Source organism: Meleagris gallopavo, chromosome 5 (assembly GCF_905368555.1).
Source record: "Meleagris gallopavo chromosome 5, MGAL_WU_HG_1.1, whole genome shotgun sequence".
NCBI classification, from domain to species: Eukaryota; Metazoa; Chordata; class Aves; order Galliformes; family Phasianidae; genus Meleagris; species Meleagris gallopavo.
In genome coordinates this window covers 56,839,202-56,860,171 of record NC_139408.1, presented here as the reverse complement: position 1 = coordinate 56,860,171, position 20,970 = coordinate 56,839,202, and the positions used below count along the sequence as shown (strand labels likewise).

General features: G+C 49.2%; 1 protein-coding gene across 3 annotated transcripts in view; it reads left to right on the top strand.

Moving 5' to 3' along the window:
* Positions 1-19,650: 19,650 nt before the first annotated feature.
* The window catches only part of MDGA2 (MAM domain containing glycosylphosphatidylinositol anchor 2), a 315,342-nt gene continuing 314,022 nt past the window's right edge, over positions 19,651-20,970 (top strand). For all 3 annotated transcript variants that reach the window (XR_014883814.1, XR_014883813.1, XM_085225899.1), the window contains exon 1: positions 19,651-20,443. Coding sequence is in view for 1 of the 3 variants with exons in the window: in XM_085225899.1 (XP_085082025.1) it covers positions 20,371-20,443 (73 nt within the window). In the remaining 2 variants the exon portion in view is untranslated. The remainder of the gene's footprint in view (positions 20,444-20,970) is intronic.

Here is a 20,970-nt window from a genome sequence, read left to right as displayed (position 1 = left end):
GGAGTTTCAGCTCTCTAACAGTATTCAAGATCAGGGCAATAGTTCTGCTGAGAAGTTCAGCTTCCCATTAGATGTCACTGCACTGACAGATTTCATAGGTGTAGTGTCCATCTGGCTGCATTCAAGGCTCGAGATGCTTTGTCCTTCAACCCGTGCTACCTTTGGATTATTATTACAATTCCCTAATAAAAATAACTAGCATTGATTTGCATCATGTAAAGACCTGGCTCCTATTTTCACTTCTCTACGCAGTACAAACTGCAGTGCTACTTAGAATCAACATTTTACACTCACTGATGTGTAGCAGGCACATACCATTAAAAGAGTTTTACCGGGAAGGATTATCCATCATTTTAAATAGGTCATGCATACACTTAGCATATGTTACATTAATTCTCTTACACACAGCCAATCACACTGGCTAATTGAAAATTTCTGTAGTCACCACCAAAGGAAGTCATTTCTCTGGTGATTAATAAGCAGGGAGTCTGAGAAAAGAGGAGCTTGAAAGAGGATCAGGCTTGGTGCAAAGTTCCAGAGCAGTTGCATCCTGCAATGGACCCACCCGTGGCTGGAATCATTTATATTTCATAGAATCACAGAATCCTAGAATGGCCTGGGTTGCAAAGGAGCACAGTGCTCATCCACTTCCAACCCCCTGCTATGTGCAGGTCGCCAACCAGCAGCCCAGGCTGCCCAGAGCCACATCCAGCCTGGCCTTGAATGCCTGCAGGGATGGGGCATCCACAGCCTCCTTGGGCAACCTGTTCCAGTGCCTCACCACCCTCTGGCTGAAAAAATTCCGCCTAATATCCAGCCTAAACCTCCCCTGTCTCAGCTTAAAACCATTCCCTCTTGTCCTATCACTATCTAAAAAAAAAAAGAAAGAAAAAAAAGGTGCCACCTGCACCCTCCATGTCACCACTCTGGGCTGTGCAGGTGACATCCAGTCTAGCACCAGTGGAACCACCGATTAAACTGCAGCTTCAGACCACGAGTTTCCCTTTAACAGCCACAAACCCGCATGAAATGAAGCTAATAAACAAGTTAGCAGAGCATCTCCCAGAAAGGGAAATCCCAGTTTGCATTTAAATCATGCTCATTCCAAGGAAATTCCCCCAAGACGCCCCTGGCAGTGAGGAAGTGCTCCCACCCTCAGGTCTCCAAGCATCCCCCAGCACACAGCACTTGTAGTAGTGGGACTGGTTTCCTCTGCAATGAGATGCTGCTTTGCATTTCCATTGCCAGCCGCTCTCTGTGAAGCATGCCTTGTTTCAGCAATAATGTCATTTGGATATTAATTCACCCAGAACCTATCAAGTGTCTCTCTTCATTAGCTGAGTACATTGTCCATGGCAAGGCTTTAATTACTGAACCCAGAATTGCCCCTTGCTGCGTTGTTTTCATTTCCTTGGGCCATGCAAGGTAGTGCCCAGCTTGCTTTGGGCTTGGGTGTCTCCTGTTAATTTCAAGGGGAGCTTTGCCTGTGTTGGTACAAAGGGATAGCAGAGAGGGGTGGAGGAGCTGAAAGAGGAGAATGGTGACATTTATGGCACCTCCTGCATGCCTCCTTTTGTGGGATTTGAACAGCTCAGCACTGCCCACTACAACAGACCAACACAACAGTTTTGGCATACTACCCAGGGAAATACCCCCCTCCATTGTTGGTAACCTTCTGTGTACTTCCCTGGCAGGCACACAGCTCCCACTGCCCCAAACCAATTGCAAACTTGGCTCTGAATGCAGAAAGACCCAAAGTGTCCCACCTACTGCTGTGCACACCCAGACAAAGGGCCTCACCTGGGCTTTGTGTCTGTCTGCACCACATTGATGGTTTTTGCATTCCCACATAAGTTCAGCATTATCTGCAGCAAAGCAAATACCTCAACATGTCATTTAAATTCAAATCCATGCCAGATCCTCCTTCATCATTGTGGCATCTCCTCCCACCGGCTCTGCCATAGCTCCAGCTCTTTGCTGGGATGCTGCTCTCCTTCACACTCCCAAAACTGGTGAAGTGATGTGATTGTGGATGCAACATGCCACATGCTAACACCCCTCAGCTTCCCTTGGGGAGCAGAGCAGCACCTGGGCACTCTGCTGGAGCCTTCCCTGGATGCCAATGCCATGGGATCCACATCCCAACCAACCTCCCTTTTCCAGCAGCTCTATGCCAGCTCTGCTTCATGCTCCATTCAAAGGCTTAGAGCTTGCTCATGTCCTGCTCATATTGCTCAGTGACTTCTGGATGCTGACTGGGACATCAGAGCAATGCTGAGACTGGCTGGGTGCACCTTCCCATTCACAGGGCACACAACCCATCTCCACTGCAGCGCCTGGCTGATAAAGAAGCACGGAGGCCAAGCTGAAGCTGGAGGAACCTGGCGATGGATGCTCTTGAAGGAACCCAAGGACTGGGCACTACTCCCAGAGAACGATGGAAAGCCTCCCACGTTGTGTCACACAGCTCCTTTTCCAGCGATTGCTCTATCCAAGCCGAGCCACTCTGTGCTGAGCAAAGCTGTTGCTTTCTGCTGCTTTCAAGCAGTGCAGATGTAAAGCTATAAAATAGTAACTGCAATATGGCAAGTCTGCAGTGGTAAGAATTAAAGCTCCTTAGCCTTTCCCCTCTAAGGGGATTGTTTAACAAAGACAGTCCCACTCACCACTTTACTCCGACTTTCGACTAAAGGGTACCAGTAGACCAGAAAATTATTTTGGATTTCAAAGGAGCTTCATTTCAGAAAGGTGCCTGAGTTTCCTCATCCATAACCACGGAGAGGGAAGGTTTCTGAATGGCAATAGCAATCTGTTGCTGCATTCGTTTCCAGAGAGATATAATACAGTGAAAGACATCCTCCTGACAAGCCTTGCTGAGGAATAGCACGCTGAAAGCATTCAAGGCAACCGGGGAAGAAATGTGAGCCAATACTTCAACCAGGTTCCTAAATCACGGCATTTTGGCAGCAGCATCAGCGACACAGAAATGAAGAGGAAAACACAGAGACCTGAAATTGGTGGCAGCTTTAAGTCACTGTCAATGATTTAAATAGCCCTTTCCATGGCTGCTCACGCACATTGGTATTGTGGGACTTCACAGATTGTAATGGGTTATTACGCATGGTTGCGTCGCTGCCCATTCCTCAGTGAGGGGAGGAAAAAGCAGAGGTTCCAAAGCAGGAGCCAAGCTCTCACTCTTCCAGCCATGAGTGTCTTGTCTTTGAGCTCCTGAAATGGTGCACGGCCAGCTAGGAAGCTCTCACCTTAGCTTGGCTTTGCAAGGGAGCTCCTCAGCATAGTCCTGGTTGGATTCAGCTGCTCACAGTTCAAGAATTTTGTGGCTTTGATGCCTATTTAATCTCATTATAATGAACATCACTTTTATTATTTAACCTCCTTGTATTCTGCAGTAGATTTAAGGTTGCAAAGTGCAATTCATCAGTCCTGCAGGAGTGTACTATGCCTGAATGCTGTTATAAATGGTGGTAGAAAGGCCATGTTTTGGCACAGCCCCTCTAATTTATTTAGGTACTTACACGGCCTTCATCTCCATAGTTACCTGAGTGCTATCATTAACGAATTCATTAACGTTAATGTGCTTTGTGCTTTTACCCTGGGAGGGGAAGAAATACTGTCCCAGGTTTGCTGAGAGGAAGGAGGCATTGGGCAATAGGACACATCCAGGGTCACAGGGGAGTCTCTTTGCAAGAAGCAAAGCAAGATCTGAGGAGCCCTGGTGTTACAGACAGCCTGCACAAATGTATTTCTTTTCCTCTTTCAAGGACTCGTGACAAACACATCTGATAGACACAACCAATGTCGTTCTCTGCCCTGGGATGACTATTGCAGTAAGAACTTCACCCCTGCACTGCAGCTTTTATGAATGAACTGTCAGCATGGCATTTCCAATGCGGTAAATAACATGTTTTCATGTTATCACCCTGGAGCATCTGTACCTTCACAGCTGACAATTTTAACTATTGGAATGTACACTTCTGCAGAAACCTCTCTCTGACCAGGCACTGAGCACGGCATCAGAGCACAGTCTGTCTAATCGTACAGTGGCAAAATGCGCAGGTCAACCCAGCAGGGCACTGCCCCAGCACATCCAGACACCATGAGCTTCTACAGTATTTCACATCACGTTCACCTGTGGACATTGATTAATAGAATCACAGCGTGTCTCGAGTTGGGAAGGATCTTAAAACCCATGTGGTTCCAACCTCTGCCATAGGCAAGGATACTTCCCATCAGCTCCAGCTGTCCAGGGCTCCATCCATGGCCTTGGGCACCTCCAGGGATGGGCACCCACAGCTCTGGGCAGTGCCAGGGCCTCACCACCCTCTCACAGAGGAATTTCTTTGTCCATCTCCCTAACTGGCCAGCACTGTATGTATTAATCACCAGCTGCTCAACCTTCAGTAATAATTTCCTGTGGGAAACAAAGTCAAATGCTTTACTTCAATCAGATAGCCTGGATCTGCGGCATCTTCCTTATCTCAGAAACTGTTTTCATATCAAAAAAGATAGAAAATGTCTCCACTGTAATCCACCAGTGATAAAACCATCATGAAATTTATCCTGCCTACCTTTAGCTTCCGCATCCTTAATTAGTCTTTCCTTTCCATTTGAAGATGGAGCAGAATATTGAATTCAAACCACCAAGGCTGAAGCTGCCCAGACCCCCACGTACATTTTTTTATAGCATATGTCTTCTGCCAATAATCCAAAGCACTGACACTCAAGCTCTCAGTTCCTTGGCTAGCACTGCTATTGATACTGATATACTGAGATTTAATTTTTATTTTCTGTTTGGTTTTTTTTTTTCTTTCTTTTTTGGCATTGCTGAAGGTCAAGAGCATAGTCCCTCCACTTGCTCACATAGAGCCACTGGAGGTTGCCTTGCCATTTGTATTTTGCAGTTTTCACTAGCATTTTTATTTCCAGTAAGTAGATGGAGGGCTCAGTCCCCTGGCCATCCTTCTCCCTGCTGAAAACAAGCAGATTCATCCGACGTATGGCCTCTTCTCAGTTATATATACTATTCACTCTACTTAGTCCTTTTAGCATGGACAATCAAATAACTTGCTGCAACTGGCAGTTGGCCATTCCGATTTTCCTTCTCTACTGTCTCACCTTCATTTGCCCTTCCACACATCCCTTTCTCTACTTCCTGGGCAATCTCCACTCAACCTCAGTACCTTCCCTGAAGTTCTGGCTTTCCCCACTCAATGTTGATGCCCTTGCTTTGCCACCTGGAGGGCACATGAAGCTTGCACTAGTTCTTGCCTCCTCCACATCCCCAAGAGTGAGCACTTCTCTTGCCACTCCACTCCCCCCCAAAAGCTTCTCTATTTAGCCATCATAGGGGCTAACACAGAGCTAACAGAATCTGCTTAACATGGCAGAAAGAGCAAGGAAAACACTGACTGTGCAGAGAAAATAAGGCAGGCAAAAAATTGCCAGCTACTGTGTGGGACTAATCTGCATGCAGTATTGATGATGTTATGTAAAGAAAGAATTAGAGAGTGCAGCAAAAAAAAAAAGTTACAAAGGAAGAATGAAGACATTGCAGACCTCCCCTGTTCACAATTAGGTTCGTTTTCCTTACACTGGAGACGAACAGCAAGGAGCATAATAAGTCTGTGCAAACTAATGAGCAGTCCACAGAAGGCAGCGCTGGGAGCCCTCCTCTCCCCGTCCTGGATGCAGGATGAGAAATGAACAGGTAGGAAAGGCTATAGCAATGCAAGAACTTAAGACAGAATTAAGCTGTCTAATTAATGGTTGATAAGTGTTACAGAAACTAGCAGAATTAACAGGATTTGAGAAAGGACTGGAAGCTGACATAAATATTATGACAGCTGAAAACAATTAAGTCATATTCATGAACGTCTGTAGGCGTTTCTGTGTATGTATGTGTACCTTGTGTAAATACATGTGTCTATATACATACACAGATACACTTTGTTGACCTAAATATACGAATAGATATATGCATATGAATACATACAGAAATGGTGCATCAAGGGGATAGATTTGAATATTTATGATTGACCTTGGGCTAGCACAGAACTGCTCTCTGGTTGGCATTTAGATTCTCTTCTTCACCAGATGCTCAAACTGAAGGAGAGACAAATGCAAGCTGTGAAATGAGCCTCAAACAGGGGCTGCTCATGCTTGTTGGCTGCTGTTACAACTCTGGACCCTCCTACTTGTTGGACTTAATGGATTTGGAGTTGATGATCCTTACGGTCTCTTCCAACTGGGGATATTCTATGATCCTACGACTTCAAAAGCACAAATGGCCTTAAAAAGCAATTGACTTTCTATCCAGAGCCCATCTGGGGTGTGAAAGCTTACCAGTTAGGCCTTGGACCGCCGTGCCCACAGGAAGGTTTGGTTTCTTTGTGCCAAGTAGGTAACCACAGCTACCTGCAAGGGAATGATGGCTGGAGACATCAAAGGAATGAAACATCTGGCTTTCACCAAATACCACAGTGCTGCAGACTTGCCATCATGGAGATGAAGGGTTATTTCCTTTCTCTCTTCCTCTTCCATAGGGAAAATATGACCTTTAGGAATCATAATGCCCAAATACTTGGTTTTTCATGCACAAATTCAGAGGTTCTGCCAGACTGCAGTTTCCCAGCTGTGAATGTGAGGGCTATCAGCACATCGGGTATTTGCCTCAAACACCAGCCCTGCAATAAATTTCTCTGCCTTACAAATGCTAGACAAGCTCACTACAGGGCCATATCATGAAGATAGGACAGCTTGAATCACAGAATCACTCAGGTTGGAAAAGACTTTAAGAACCCCAAGCCCAACCTTACCCCACCGTTCCCACTGTCCACATCCCTCTATGCCACATCTCCATGGCTCTTGTCACCTCCAGGCATGGTGATCCCACCACTCCTGGGCAGCTGTGCCACTGCACCACTCTTCCAGAAGAATTTTTTCCTAATGCTCAGCCTGAACCTCTTCTGGTGCAACTTGAGGCCATCACCTTTGGGCACAACGGTGAAACTCCTAGGAGCTCTGTTCCTACTGAAGAGGCTTATGGGGTACATATAGGACAGAAAAGGCCTACGAAAAATGATTAGACTTTAATTAGGACTTTAAAAAATGGTACTGAAAGGCAAGGGAAAGCAACAGCTGTTTCACGATCTGAAGGCCCAGGAGCACCGTGAAGCTTTCTCAGAACTCACCACCCTACTGGTGGGTGAGTTATGTGTTATAATCATTAGAATGGGGTTCATCCTAATGATTAAATATTAACTCTGGTTGAACCATATTCCCCAGAGATGATTTCATACCTCAAGATAAATATCACCTCGGTTTATGAGCATACTATCCATAGCAATTCAGAAAGCTGCTTGTTTTCGTAATTTGAAATTACATTCAGTAAAGTCTCCTCAAATGATGACATTTGGACCCCATTTCTGAGCCAACCTCTGGTTTCACACTGACATCTATGGTTGCGTGCTTCAGGTTGCTGAAGCAACTGGAAAGGCTGGGTTGGTTCTATTGAATTCATGGACTGTTTTCTAACACTTAACTGTATTTTAATCCTGGATGCAGTCATGTAGATTGCCTGAGGCCAATCAAAGGTGCACCCTTTTGTAAACTGTTTAATGTTCTGAGCTTTCTTCTCCCTGTTGGGAAAAAGGAGCACAAGAACCTCTTATCATATTTGTATAATTAAAGCAAAAATGAAAATCTCAGCCACAAGTGGGAATTCACGAGAGCAGAATGCAGTCAGATACAATTATTTATCAGCCCTAGCCTGAGAATAGCTTTTATGAACATCCTTTATTATCCTTTCAATCAAAAACAGACATGGCAAAACAATCCTATGGCTAAGTCATTCTGTCCTTCAATACCTCTCTCACTGCTTTATCCTCACATGTATTTTCACTAACATGTTGTGATCAGTTTCTGGGGCATCATTTTTTTGTTTGTTTGGTTTCCTTCCAAGAGTTTGGACTTTGGGTGTGAATGAGGGCACTCAGCCTTTGCTCCACTCACAAAGCTGAAACTGTCCGAGCTTCTTTTTATTCCTCTTGGATGCTGATGGTGAAATGGTGTTGACTAATCAGATGTGGACTGCATCTTCCAATTCTGAGTATTGCTGCGTACAGAAAACCATCCTCCCATTGCAGCCTTTCAGTACCTGAAGGGAGCCTACAAACAGGAGGGGAGTCAGCTCTTGGAAAGGGGAGATAACAGCAGGACAAGGGGAAATGGTTTGAAGTTGAGGGAGGGAAGATTGAGATTGGATGTCAGGGGGAAGTTGTTTGCTGTGAGAGTGGTGAGGTGCTGGAACAGCTGCCCAGAGAGGCTGTGGATGCCCCGTCCATCTCTGGAGGTGTTCAAGGCCAGGTTGGATGGGGCCCTGGGCAGCCTGGGCTGCTCTGAAATGTGGAGGTTGGTGGCCCTGCCTGTGGTTTGGAGGGTTGGAGCTTTGTGATCCTTGAGGTCCCTTCCAACCTGGGCCATTCTGTGATTGTATGATCCTCAATGCCTTTTTTCTTCATTAAGAAAAACTTCACAAACAGCAGAGTGCACCCATAGCCTATTACAAGCTCCTCCCTTTGTCTCTCTGCAATAGTCATTTGATATTTGGGTCTCAGTGGAAGATACTGTGGCACAACATTGCTGTACCACACACTGGAGACCTGCACTATATTCAGTAAGAGAGAAATGGAGAAATTTGAATTAATTGCTATGAGAGTCAAGCTAGACTCGTTTGAGGTGACTCTTGCTGGCATTAAATGTGGTACCTGAGCTAATCTGCTTTGCTGCTGATGACAAATTTCAAAAAATCTGCTAGTCTGAAGGAGTAAGGAAGCACTTGTTGGAGGAGGTAACGTTTCAAGCTTAAAAATGGGCTCATACTGAAGACTTGTGTGTGTTTTCTACCTGTACCAGTCAAGCCAATTAAAAATGCTACTTCTCTGTGCAGGCTGCCTCACTAATGTGTGCAAAGTCCGAGCGAGAGCTCAAGATATTCTGAAACGACAGTGAAGGTTGAATAATGAAATGAGGGTTGCAAGCTATGAGCTCTTTTCCTCTGAAAGTTGGCCAAAATCCTAAATTAATCCCTTTCATCCCAGCAACTGGTTTGAAACTCCTAGTTCAAACTGAAAATAGTCAAAACCACCTCCTGAGGAATGGAGAGTTGACCCAACTGAAATCTGATCTATCGTGCATATCGTTAAAAGTTCCAGTAATCCTCGTATAATTATTGTATGGTTGACTTTCTTCTTTCTACTCCCACGTGTGCACTTCAATAGAAAAACACTCTTTATTTTTCTGTTTTATGAATAATACAGAAAAATATAAATAATAGATGTGTTATTAAGAAAATGGCCAAATATGTATTCCCCTCAAAATGCACGAGTTTGAACAGAATGTCAAACAGATGACTGGATGAATATTTGATATGTTAATTTATTGGGGAATTTCTTACAAAGAATAGCTGAAGTCTCCATTAGACTTCATATTCCTTGTCCTGCAACACATCTGCCACCAATTTGTGCCACGTTCCTTTCACTTCTATGAAGCTGCCTCTCAAGAAAAACCAGTGGTTGCAAGAACTATCAAAATCTACTTTTAAACCACGCTGTGACTGTCTGCCATGAGCCATCCCCCAGCATACACCAGAACATTTGGGATGCTCCAGCTTGCCCCAGGACTTGATGTCTCTTCATGTTGGAGGGTAAAGACAGATACGTTTTGCACTGTGGTGTCAAAGATCTGACACCAAATCATAGAATCGTATCACAGAATCACAGAATGGCCTGGGTTGCAAAGGAGCACAGTGCTCACCCACTTCCAACCCCCTGCTATGTGCAGGTCACCAACCAGCAGCCCAGGCTGCCCAGAGCCACATCCAGCCTGGCCTTGAATGCCTGCAGGGATGGGGCATCCACAGCCTCCTTGGGCAACCTGTTCCAGTGCCTCACCACCCTCTGGCTGAAAAACTTCCTCCTAATAACTGGTCTTTGCCCTGCTTTTGGCTTGCCAAAACCAACCTGGAAACTTGGCTTTCCTCTTCTGAGCTGCTGTTATTGTCTCTTTTCTTCACTTCATAGTTTCTTCAAAGCCAAAGACAAGCTATCAGTGGTCCCATCCTGGGAGCTACAACAAGGGTCCAGCATAGCCCCAGATCACACAGCTTCAGTCTCATCTATAGAAAGCCAAGCTTTCATGCAGGCTGAAGCCTACCACTCCCAAGATATTGCCACTGCAGACAGCAGGGCCAGTTCTCAGCACTGGTAGGAGCCTGGCAGAGCCCTGGTCCCACTTCTTTCCCTGCTCAGCTGCAGCTAATGGGGCTCGTGGTCTACAGGACAGTGATGCAACCTGTGCTGCATGCTGCTGCATGAACAAAAAGCTCAGGTTAACTTCAAATTCCCCCTTTGGTCCTGCTCCTGCATACCCAAGGACCTGGCAGAAAGCAGTACAAGCCCTGGGAACACCACAACAATGATTAAAGACACAAGGGAAACATGCATGTGGGCAGAAATTAAATGGGCAAATACTCTTGGGCTGCCTGGAACGTTAGTTAATTTCTCCATCATATTAAGAATGGTGCTCATTTTTCTCTTAGCCATAACATTCTGACTTATCAACAAAATGAATTTGATTTGAACAGAAGACAAGCAGCAGCCACCAGGGTCTGTGGAAAGGATGTCTCCCTGTTCTCATTGCTGCCTTTCTGCTCTTCCCATTGGAGAAGCAGTAGAACAGGTCAGAGGAAAGGACAGAACCCCTCCAGATGGGAACAACTTCACATCCCTTCCACCTGAGATGAAGGGAAGTCGGTTTGGTGTTCAGCCCAGAGCCACTAATGTGGAATAGCATTTCCATTTTCCAGCCCACCTTCTAACCTGTTTGCAATAATGAAAACTATACAAAATAACAGAAAGGGATGAAAAGTCTGACTCAGCTAAAACAGAAAGGGGAAAGCATCTTTTCAAAGAATAGAAAGGAGTCATTTTTGTCTGGGATTCACCTGCAAAACTCATTGCCATAAGCTATTATTGAGGTGAACGGCTTTTTACTCCTAAAAATTATTAGACAGGTATGTGAAATACCTAATAAACTGCATGTAAATTAAAGGATATATTTTTCAGAAACTTATTGCACATTAGGCAATAATCACAAGCCTTTTAAAAGCGAGGAGCCTTTTCTATTAATTTCTCCTAGACTCAGCCCCTAAAAGCAACTGGTCACAAACGTCATTCTATTTGAAATTCCTCTCATTAGCCTGAATGAGGAAAAATAATTAGAGTTTTGAAGCATCTGACTTAAGTTGCTGGCTCACAAGAGCTGGATGGGAGCTGTGCATCACACAGACCCATGTGGTATCTCCTGTGCATATAGGAAAATTCCTCTAGGCACAGGTATGCTGTGCTTTCCTTAGCACACTGGCCACCAAAGCACAACAGCTGCCTTTGCTGTGTTTTAGGAGATGTAAAAAATGCCCAAAGCATTTAGGATGCCCAAAGCAGGTATTTCCAAGAAGCTCAGCCCCAGTCTTGGTCCAGCTGGGTACGTTGCACCCATTTCTCCAGGTTGGTGGCCATACTGACCGTTGCCATATTAACCTTTGCACAAACCCTACTACTGCAGACACCACACACTGAAACTCATCGTCCTCATTTGGCAAAGCGAGGGTCAGGCTCTCTGAAGAGAAGTCAGGACAGATGTATTGTAAACATCCAACCTGGTTTGGTATGCTTCCATCCTGGAGGTGTTCCAGGCCAGGCTGGATGGGGCTGTGAGCAACCTGCTCTAGAGGGAAGTGTCCTTGCCCATAGCTGGGGGTTGGAACTGGATGGTCTTAAGGGTCCCTTCCAACCCAAACCATTCCAAGATGAAGAGGTTGAACCCTGAACACATCACTTGATGGCCCATGAAAGTGTTTGTGGCAGTTAAGGGGAGATTGAGGCATGATATGCATGGTGAAGCCTTTCTCAGCTCATCAGAGAGTAACTTCCCAGAAAGGCATTATCTCCATTTATCATCATTTAAAGGACGTTAGTAGCTCTTCTTATTGAGTGGGGGATGCAAACAAGCTCATTTCAAGAAGCAGAGAATGAGAAGGCATCCTGGTTCTCGCATGATGTGCTTGAAGATGAGAAATCATCTTTTCCCCTGCATTTGTACAGCCCTGAGCACACAGGAGCACTAGTTCAGAAAGAGCTCCTGCTTAGGAGTGAACGCGACCGCTTGCTCTCCATCTCTCCCAGCCATCCTCAGCTGGCATACACATAAAGCTGGGAAATAAAGCTATTTAAAGTCAGTGCATCTCCTAGGCTTTTTTTTCTTCTCCTTTCAAGCTTGTCATGCTAATTTCTAGCCTTGCATGCCCACCCCTTGCCAGCCATGAATCTTTGCTTAAAATGAATGCATTTCCAAGCAGACTTGCTCAGGAGAGACTCTGACAGGCAAAGCCATGTTTGCTACAAAGAGGAGACTTCTGAGGCAAAAAAGCACATTGTGCAACTGCTGAAAGCCTGTTTTTCCAGGGCCCTTCAAACAAATCAAGGCAGGCTCTGGAGTTCAGTTTGAGTAAAACAAACAAAAACCAGAAGAAGACAGAGGTTCCAGAAGGGTAGGTAATCAGAGACACACAAAGCGAGGTCCACAGCAGGAATACTTTAAACAAATCAATATAACCCTTTAAGAGGAGGTCTTGGTTTGATTGCTGTTCATTTCAATGAATAGCAATTACTGGGCCGGAGATCTGTGAAGTATCTCCTGTTATTACCCAGCTGCCTGATGGGAGCTATCATTTAAAGAGGATGATAACCAAGTTGGGTATCCACACTTCTGAGAAATCTTTTTTCCCCTGTTTAAGAATGCTCCATTTGGTATGAGACATTTCAATGGGCTTGTTTAGGTCTGGCTGAGAGTGGAGGGCAGCCACAATGCTTTTGCTGCTTGAAGAGGTGGAGAAGCATCAGATCACAAAAAAAGACAATGTTTTTCTATGGTAGATCCCACAAGAGAAGGCTGGAGGCACCCAAGTCAGAGACCACACTAAACCTGCTATGCCTGGGACTGGGCAATATTGCAGTTTTGTACTGCTAGCTTACATAGTGGCTGTTCCAGAACTATGTTACATGGAGACTGCTGGGGTGGTTTGGCTGCCAGACTGCAACACAGCACCCATGCTTCCAGGCACTGCTCCAGGCTGGAGCTTCACGTCCAGAAACAAGTGCTGGGTATGGTACGTGGCCATTGGGGTACCTCCAGTACAGAGTCATAGAATAGCTCGTGTTTTTAGGGACCTTAAAGATCATCTAGTTCCAACTGCCCTGCCCATGATCCACCAACCACTTGAACAGCCTTCCCAGGGCCTTGTTGAAGGCATCTGGCCTTGTTGAAACTCATTAGGTTCACATGGGCCCACTTTTCGAGCCTGTCCTAACCCTCCTGGTCGGCATCCCTTCCTTCTGTCACACCAGCTGCATCAGCAAACGTGCTCAGGGTGCAGTTGGTCTCACTGTCTGTGTCACTGATAAAGATGCTGAGGATCACTGGTGTCAAGATGGACCCCTGGGAGGCACCGCTCCTCACTGGCCTCCACCCAGACACTGAGCTGTTGTCCTCTGGCTATGACCATCCAACTAACTATGGAGATAGTAAAAAACATAGAGCACCTGCCAATTCTGTAGCCCACCCTTCCACCACGAGCAACTTAACGTCCTTCTGAAGACTGTTTATGAATGTGGATGGTGATAGGAGAAGGGGGAATGGTTTTATAGTGAGACAGGGGAGGTTTAGGTTGGATATGAGGTGGAAGTTTTTCAGCCAGAGGGTGGTGAGGCACTGGAACAGGTTGCCCAAGGAGGCTGTGGATGCCCCATCCCTGCAGGCATTCAAGGCCAGGCTGGATGTGGCTCTGGGCAGCCTGGGCTGCTGGTTGGCGACCTGCAGATAGCAGGGGGTTGGAAGTGGATGAGCATTGTGCTCCTTTGCAACCCAGGCCATTCTGTGATTCTATGAAGAAAAAGCATGAAGAAGCAGATGCCACATGGCATTGCCCAGGTGGAACTGTACTCAACCACACACATCTAACCAGACTCTTGCCAGCAATACTAGACTGTGTGGGAGCTGCTTACAGGTGTAAGTGATAAAGCACTGATTTGGACCAGCTGGCCCCCTCAGTCAACAATCTTCCAAACTCTAATGCAGTCACAGGGTGCTCACCCTGCTGAAATTGTATTAATGCTTCCAGCAGATACCTCTGAGCTCCTTGGCCCTGGTCACAAATCACCAGTGATGCTCACAGTGCGATAGACCAGCGAAAAATTAATTTGCTCATCTCTTGGCTCCTGGAAAGTGTGAGACTCACAGAGCCAGATAGCACCTTCCTGGAAGGTTTCATCCTGGGAAGGGACAGAAGAAATCTGTGTGCATCTTGGGGCAGGGCCAGCATCCCACCACCACACCAAAGAGTCGCCAAATAAATTAGAAGTGCATTATTTTTGATCCTCAACCACAGCAGGTTAAGCTCTGCAAAGGGTTTCTGCACAGAGGGCAGTGCTTCCTCCCTCGGCCCATGGCCACCAGAGTGCACTCCAAGGCACCTGAGCTCATGCAAACCTCTCCCACTGCTGAAACCCATCCTGCATTTAATATGTAGTGGCTGTAGACAGGAGCTACTGAAACTTAATTGTTTCTCTTTGCATTATGAAGAAGAATAGTGACGCTCCAATGGGATTGTATTTTATTCGGGGAAATAAACTCGTCCTGATTGTGCTACTTTAAATAATTCCCAGGATTCATTTCCATAGTGCAACAGGGGCAGCTTCACCAGCAGGAGTGTTGTGCATTAATATTTCCCTTTAACTTAGCAAGAATTCACTTCTTTTTCCTGCTGATAATGCACAAGACACTCGTTATTTTGTGAATGTCAGCCTTATTGGAGTTATCTTTGTGCGCCGCTTGTTTGCAAAATAGCCAGCCTACAGGAAGGATTGCCTTTTCCCTATTTTTGTTTGCTATTGACAGGATGTCCAACTCCCTCCATCGCCTATAATTTGAAGCTTATGGTCACAATGCAGCCAATACAGTGAGCAGCCCCGTTTGTCGCCGGTTAATTAAATGTGACCCACTTCTTTCATCCTGCCCTTCCCTTCCACTCCGGGGAATTGCTGTTCACATGCCAGTCAGTGTTAGCGCAGCAGGGCAGAATATTATTTTGATTATTTGATACAATAGTGCTGCATTTTGCAGCCAAAACTGTGTGTGTGCTTAGGCACAAACAAGAACACGCTCGTCTTGCCATTGCAACAATACTGCCGTTGTAGGAAGACCAAAGCAGACAGAGTTGTATGTCTGAGCGCAGCGGGTTTACATACACCCAGCTGGCCCATCCTGTAAGACATGGGGCATCGAGGCAGTGGATAGGACAGCTGTGTTTATAGGGATCTAAGAGGACCTCCTCCTTTCCTCCTGAGCCAGGAGATGGGGACCTCGAGGTGGTCGTGGCTTGCATAGATTAACTAAAAGCAAGCAGCGGTACAGCAGCAGCAACTTGTGTGCATCCTACGTCTGTTCCTACCAAACATAAATGTTCCTTATGGCCACCCCAGCCGGGGGCACTTCCAGCCCTGTTTCTGGCAGAACTACTGCTGGTTCCATCCCTATGGCTGCTCCTCCCTGCTGGCGCATCAGATGAGAGAGGGCTGAGACACACAGCATCTCATAGGCCAGCTTCTGTCTCTCTGCCCTGCAGGAGTTGGAAAAAAAAAAAAACAAAACAACCAGCGGACACATGCAGGCTTTGTTTCAGCTGCTCACAATACTTCTTTCCACGGTGTGGCTGGTGCCCACTGCAGAGCATAGCCATGGCCTCTGCCAGCCCCAGCCCCAGTCCACTGCTGGGGTTCCAAATTTAAGGTAAGGGCTGCTTGCAGGGCTCCCTTCACTGAGCACAGGCAGTTGTGAGCACGGGAGCTTCCTACAGAGGGAAAAAAAAGACCTCAGGGTGGTGTGAAACACAGTGCGTGAGCAGAGACAACCCTGGTCACTAAGGCAGGTAAAATGGACCTTAACATAGATTTTACTGGGCAGTGGTCCATGCCCAGGTAAGGCTGAAGAAGGCTGCATGACACTGTCCATGAAGCCACCTCTCTGGATCCAGAGCAATAACCCAGAATGCAACTTTTAGCCATGGAGCATCACCCACGCCATGAAGTAGCATCATCCTGGGGTGCAAAGGCACCAAAAGCAATAGGGTTTGAACTGAGGGAAAGGGAAACCTACTGAGGAGAGCAAGCCCAAGGCACACAGTAACATTTAATTTGGCCTTGGACTGGCATATCTCCCACCACAGGCTCAGATCGTCTCACCCATGTAAATTCTTCAACGCCAGGAGGATTCTTCTCAATTCACACCAGTCCTGGAGAGCAGACTTAGCCTGAAATAAGGTAGTTTGCTGTAATTTATAACAGTTCTGAGACTTAAACTGCACCACTGAAGATAACAGGTGTGTCTAAAGGGTCCGTCACGCTTAGTTATTTATCTAATAATTCCATCCCCTTAGAGGTTTGGCCCTAAACATTGTTAAATGAGCCTGTTTCAATTTTCAAAACAAAACCCATCTTAGCAAGAGAATGTGAGCAGCCCCATGGCAGAAATCTGTGGAGGATATGGGGTTATGCTGTTGGAAGCATTACATTCCCAGATCTTTTGTTATTCAGGTAGCCTAATTCAGCTTAATTTATTTTGTTTTATTTTATTTACCACACTTCATCCTGCAGCCGAGGGACCTACAACACGCTGTGACCAAAATGCCTGCTCAGATCAGCAGAGCTCTGGGTGCCCACAGAAGGGCTGTGCATTGAGGGTGATGGGGTCAGCACCCAAAGAGAGCCTTGTATTGGGGTTAAAAGTGACAGGTGAGCCTTTCTGGTGATAAATGAAAGCTGTAAGGGATTTGAAAGCCAGATTTCTTCTCCAAAAGAACAGTGATGCAGTGGCACAGCTGCCCATGGAGTGGTGGGGTCACTGACCCTGGAAAAGTGTTCCAGAGCCATAGGGATGTGGCACTGAGAGATGTGGGCAGTGGGCACGGTGGGGTGGGTTGACTTGATGATCTTGGAAGCCTTTTCCAACCTTAGTGATTCTATGATCCTATGATTCTACCTCTCCCTGCAGACCTTTGCAAAAGCAGTAACGTTTAAACGTTCTGAAATCAATCAGGTACTTCTAAAAAAGCCACGCCAGACGTGGCACTGTTCAGGGAATATCATTTGGGCACTTAACCCACAGAAATTTAAGTGCCTGTTTAATTTCAACCCCTGAGTGATTTCCACGAATTTCAATCTCAGTGCTTTTGTGGGAAGGTTTAGTGGTGCCTCAGCCTCTGCAGCACTGCAGCCCCAACTTCCAAGAACAAGTGCCAACAGCATGCTAACACAACGCTGAGCTCCTTCTCATGGCTGTTCCACGGGGTACAGCAGCAACCACTTAATGGTTTCAGTCCTCTGGACCCAATAATGTGTGTCTGAGTTGCAACGATCTTGAAGTTAACAGTGTCAGGTCCAGAAACTCCTTTTGGAGTTACTGATTTTCAACCTGCAACGCAGACCAGAACGTAGATAAGGAGGTCTTTCCCTTATATCCACCTCCTGAGAAGCATCCCCAGCAGGACAGGGCCTGCTACAGATGGGCCTTATGGGTGAAGAAAATGCACAGCATCTCCACAGGGTCAAAAAGGCTTCTGGAGGAGGCCCATGTGTGACACTGTAGATCTGCTGGCTGTGGGATTAAGGAGACTGAGTGGGGGGGGGCAGAGCCTTGGGTGCATGGCTGACCTGGGTTGGGTTGACCAAAGCCCAGAAAATGTGGCAAAGCTGTCACATCAAGGTAGTTCTGAAGGTGCATGGCATCACAGAGAGGGCTGGAGGTTGGCTTCAGGCAGAGAAAAGACAAAAGGCAACAAACAACTGAATGCAATCCAATGAAGGCTGTGCTGCCATCTGCGGAGATCTACTGATGCGGATGCCCCCAAATTCTTACAAGTGAAAGATGGGCAAAGAGGGGCACTTTTCATCCTCCAGCAGTGCCTGTGCTTTGGGATAGCCAGATCTACCACCCCGGAGGGAGGTACCACCCTGCTTCCCCTCCTCCCAGATACCTCAGTGCTGCGTGAGCCACAACCTGGAAGTCCTTCAACTCTGGACACAGGGCTCCATCACACCCACAAGACTTTTTGCACATGAAGTGGGAGAAAATCTACACTGTGCTGTAACATCCTATGGTCAAGTAAGAAGCTTGTTGGTGAGGCTCTGCTGTTTTCTCCAGTACATGTCTATAGCAAGGAAACATGCTGGCCTGGTGCCCTGCACAGAGCAACCTTTGCTGATGCCCACCCAGGGATGCAAAGCAGGGCTGCACACACACCAACTGTCCCACGGTATGAGCACAGCTGGAGGCACCACCCTGCATTTGCCAGTCTTACTAACAAAGCAACAACCACATGGATTTTAGTGTGTGTCTACATACCAGGTTGGATCTCTGCAAGCCTTCCCAGCCTTCAGCCAGAATAGAAAACATCCGTGAATCCCCAGTAACTTGGTTTTCTATTGGAAGAAGAAATGGTTGGACACAGAATCAGTTCTCTAGATCCTGAGAGAGTGGTGAGGTGCTGGAAGAGCTGCCCAGAGAGGCTGTGGATGCCCTGTCCATCCCTGGAGGTGTTCAAGGCCAGGTTGGATGGGGTCCTGGGCAGCCTGGGCTGCTGTGAAATGTGGAGGTTGGTAGCCCTGCATGCAGCAGGGGTTTGGAACTTGATGATCCTCTGAGTCCCTTCCAACCCAACCCATTCTGTTGTTCCATTCTATGATTCTATGTCCAAGCTCTGTTAGCACTGTCCCACCTCACGCCAGAGGGGTCATAAGAAACCCTGCCAGTGCAACTGCTCTAGAGCACATCACTTGGTCCTGGCCTTGAGCGCTAATCCTTAACTGATGCAGGCAGGGGAGGAAACTGAATGCAACCGTACATGCCCAGACTGCCACACTTTAAGACTGCAGGCCAAGCCCTGCTCTGCCGCTCACTGCCGTGCTAATGTGATGGGGCAGATCCTAAGCCTCCTCGCCCGCATTAAGTTGAACTGCCTCAAGGCGCCCATGGTTTTAGTGCAATCACAGGAACCAAACCAGAAGGAACGCGGACACGGCCAGCCACTTCCCGACGAGCCCTCGGAGGCAAACGGGGGCAAGAGAGACCCTTCACCAGCGCACTTCCCGCACGTCCCCGGGAGAGCACAGCCCGGAGCTCTACCCGGTGCCGACGGGGGGTGCTGGGGAGCCGCGGCGTGCCGCCCCCAGCCCCGCAACCCGCCCCGCAGCGGAGCGCGCGGTCAGAGCGAGCGCAGCGCGCCCCGCACCGTCGGCCCCGCGCAGCACCGGAGCGCAGCGTGGTCCGCGGGGGCACCGCACCGCACCGCTCCGCTCCGCGCATCCTGAGGCTGAACGCACAGCTCCGTGCATCCCATCTCCGGGCGCGGCGCGGCGCTCCGGCTCGGCACCGCCCGCTTCCCTGCGCACCCGGCGGCGGTGGCGGAGCCGCGGGGACCCGGGAGGCGGCGGCGGAGGAGGAGGAGGAGGAGGAGGAGGCGGAGGAAGGCGCGCGGCAGCCAGCCACGCAGCTTTGACGTCGCCGGGCTGCGGCTCCCCGGCTCCGGCAGCCGGCACGTATAGCAGCACAACGTGACGGCACACGGCCGCCCGAGCTTCGCGCTCGCGCAACCACCGCGCGGCAGAAGGACCCCCGCCGCCCCCGCCATGGGCCCGGCCGCCGTTCCGCAGGCGCGCTGAGCGCCGAGGGCTGCCCGCTGCGCGCCCGGCCGGCCCCCAGCTCCGCGGCCCCACCTCCGCGGCCCCGCGCCCACCCCCGGACGCCCCCTCCTCCGCGCCGCGCGGGGGGCCCCGCGCATCATGCGGGGACCGCGGCGCTGCGATGGCATCTGATGGCCGCGGGGCGCGGGAGGCTGCGGCGGCCCCGGGAGGCTCTCGGCGGCCCCGGGAGGCGGCGGCGGCGGCGGCCGGAGCCCTGAGGGGGCTGTGAGCGGGGCTCGGCCCGCGCCGCTCCGCACCGCTCCGCGCCGCCCGCTGCGCAGGGAAGAGGAGGAGGAAGAAGAGAAGGCGGAGGAGGAGGAGGAGGAGGAGGAGGAAGAGCAGAGCGGTGCCCGCCGCCTGCCCCCAGCCGCCCTGCCTGCGCGGGCGTGCGCGGCTCGGCCGCAGCGGAGCGCGGGGCTCCGGAGGGCTTCGCGCTGCCTCGCTCCCCTCCCCGCGGCCCCCCCACCGCCGGGCTGGATATGTGGATGCTCACGTGAAGATGGATGTAGCGATCGGGCTGCTGGGGCTGCTGACGGTTCTGCTGGAGGGCAGCTCCGGGCAAGGGGTGTACGGTGAGTGCGGGGCGAGTAGTGACCTTGTCGCTTCAGTGGCCGGGGATGGACGCGGGGTTGGGGGGAGCCGGGGGGTGCGGTGATCCCCGTGCGGCCGCCGAGCGCCGCGGGAGCCGGCGGAGGCAGCGCCGTTGCCATGAGACGCTGACACCGCGCGGGCACGGTGGGATGCGGGCCGTGGGATGCGGGCTGGGATGGGGCGGGGGGGCACCGCCGCGTGCCTGGCCCCGACGCACTTGTTAACAGCACAGCTCCGGGCCGCCCGCGGTCGCGCAGCGAGGGGTGGGGGAGAAAAGCGCAAACTTCGCCGCGCTCCGCCGGGGGCGCGCGGTGCTCGCGGCCGAGCGGCGCGGAGGAGGGGAGCGCTCCTCTGGAACCGCCATCTCACCCCCAGCTCCGGGCAGTGACTTGCAAATCGCGGGGATGCGCGTCCCCTGCCCCGCTCCCATCACCGCGGGGTGCGGAGAGCTCCGCCGGTTCACCTCCCCGGAGCCGCGGGTTCGCTCGTTCCCTCGCGCTGTCCTTCT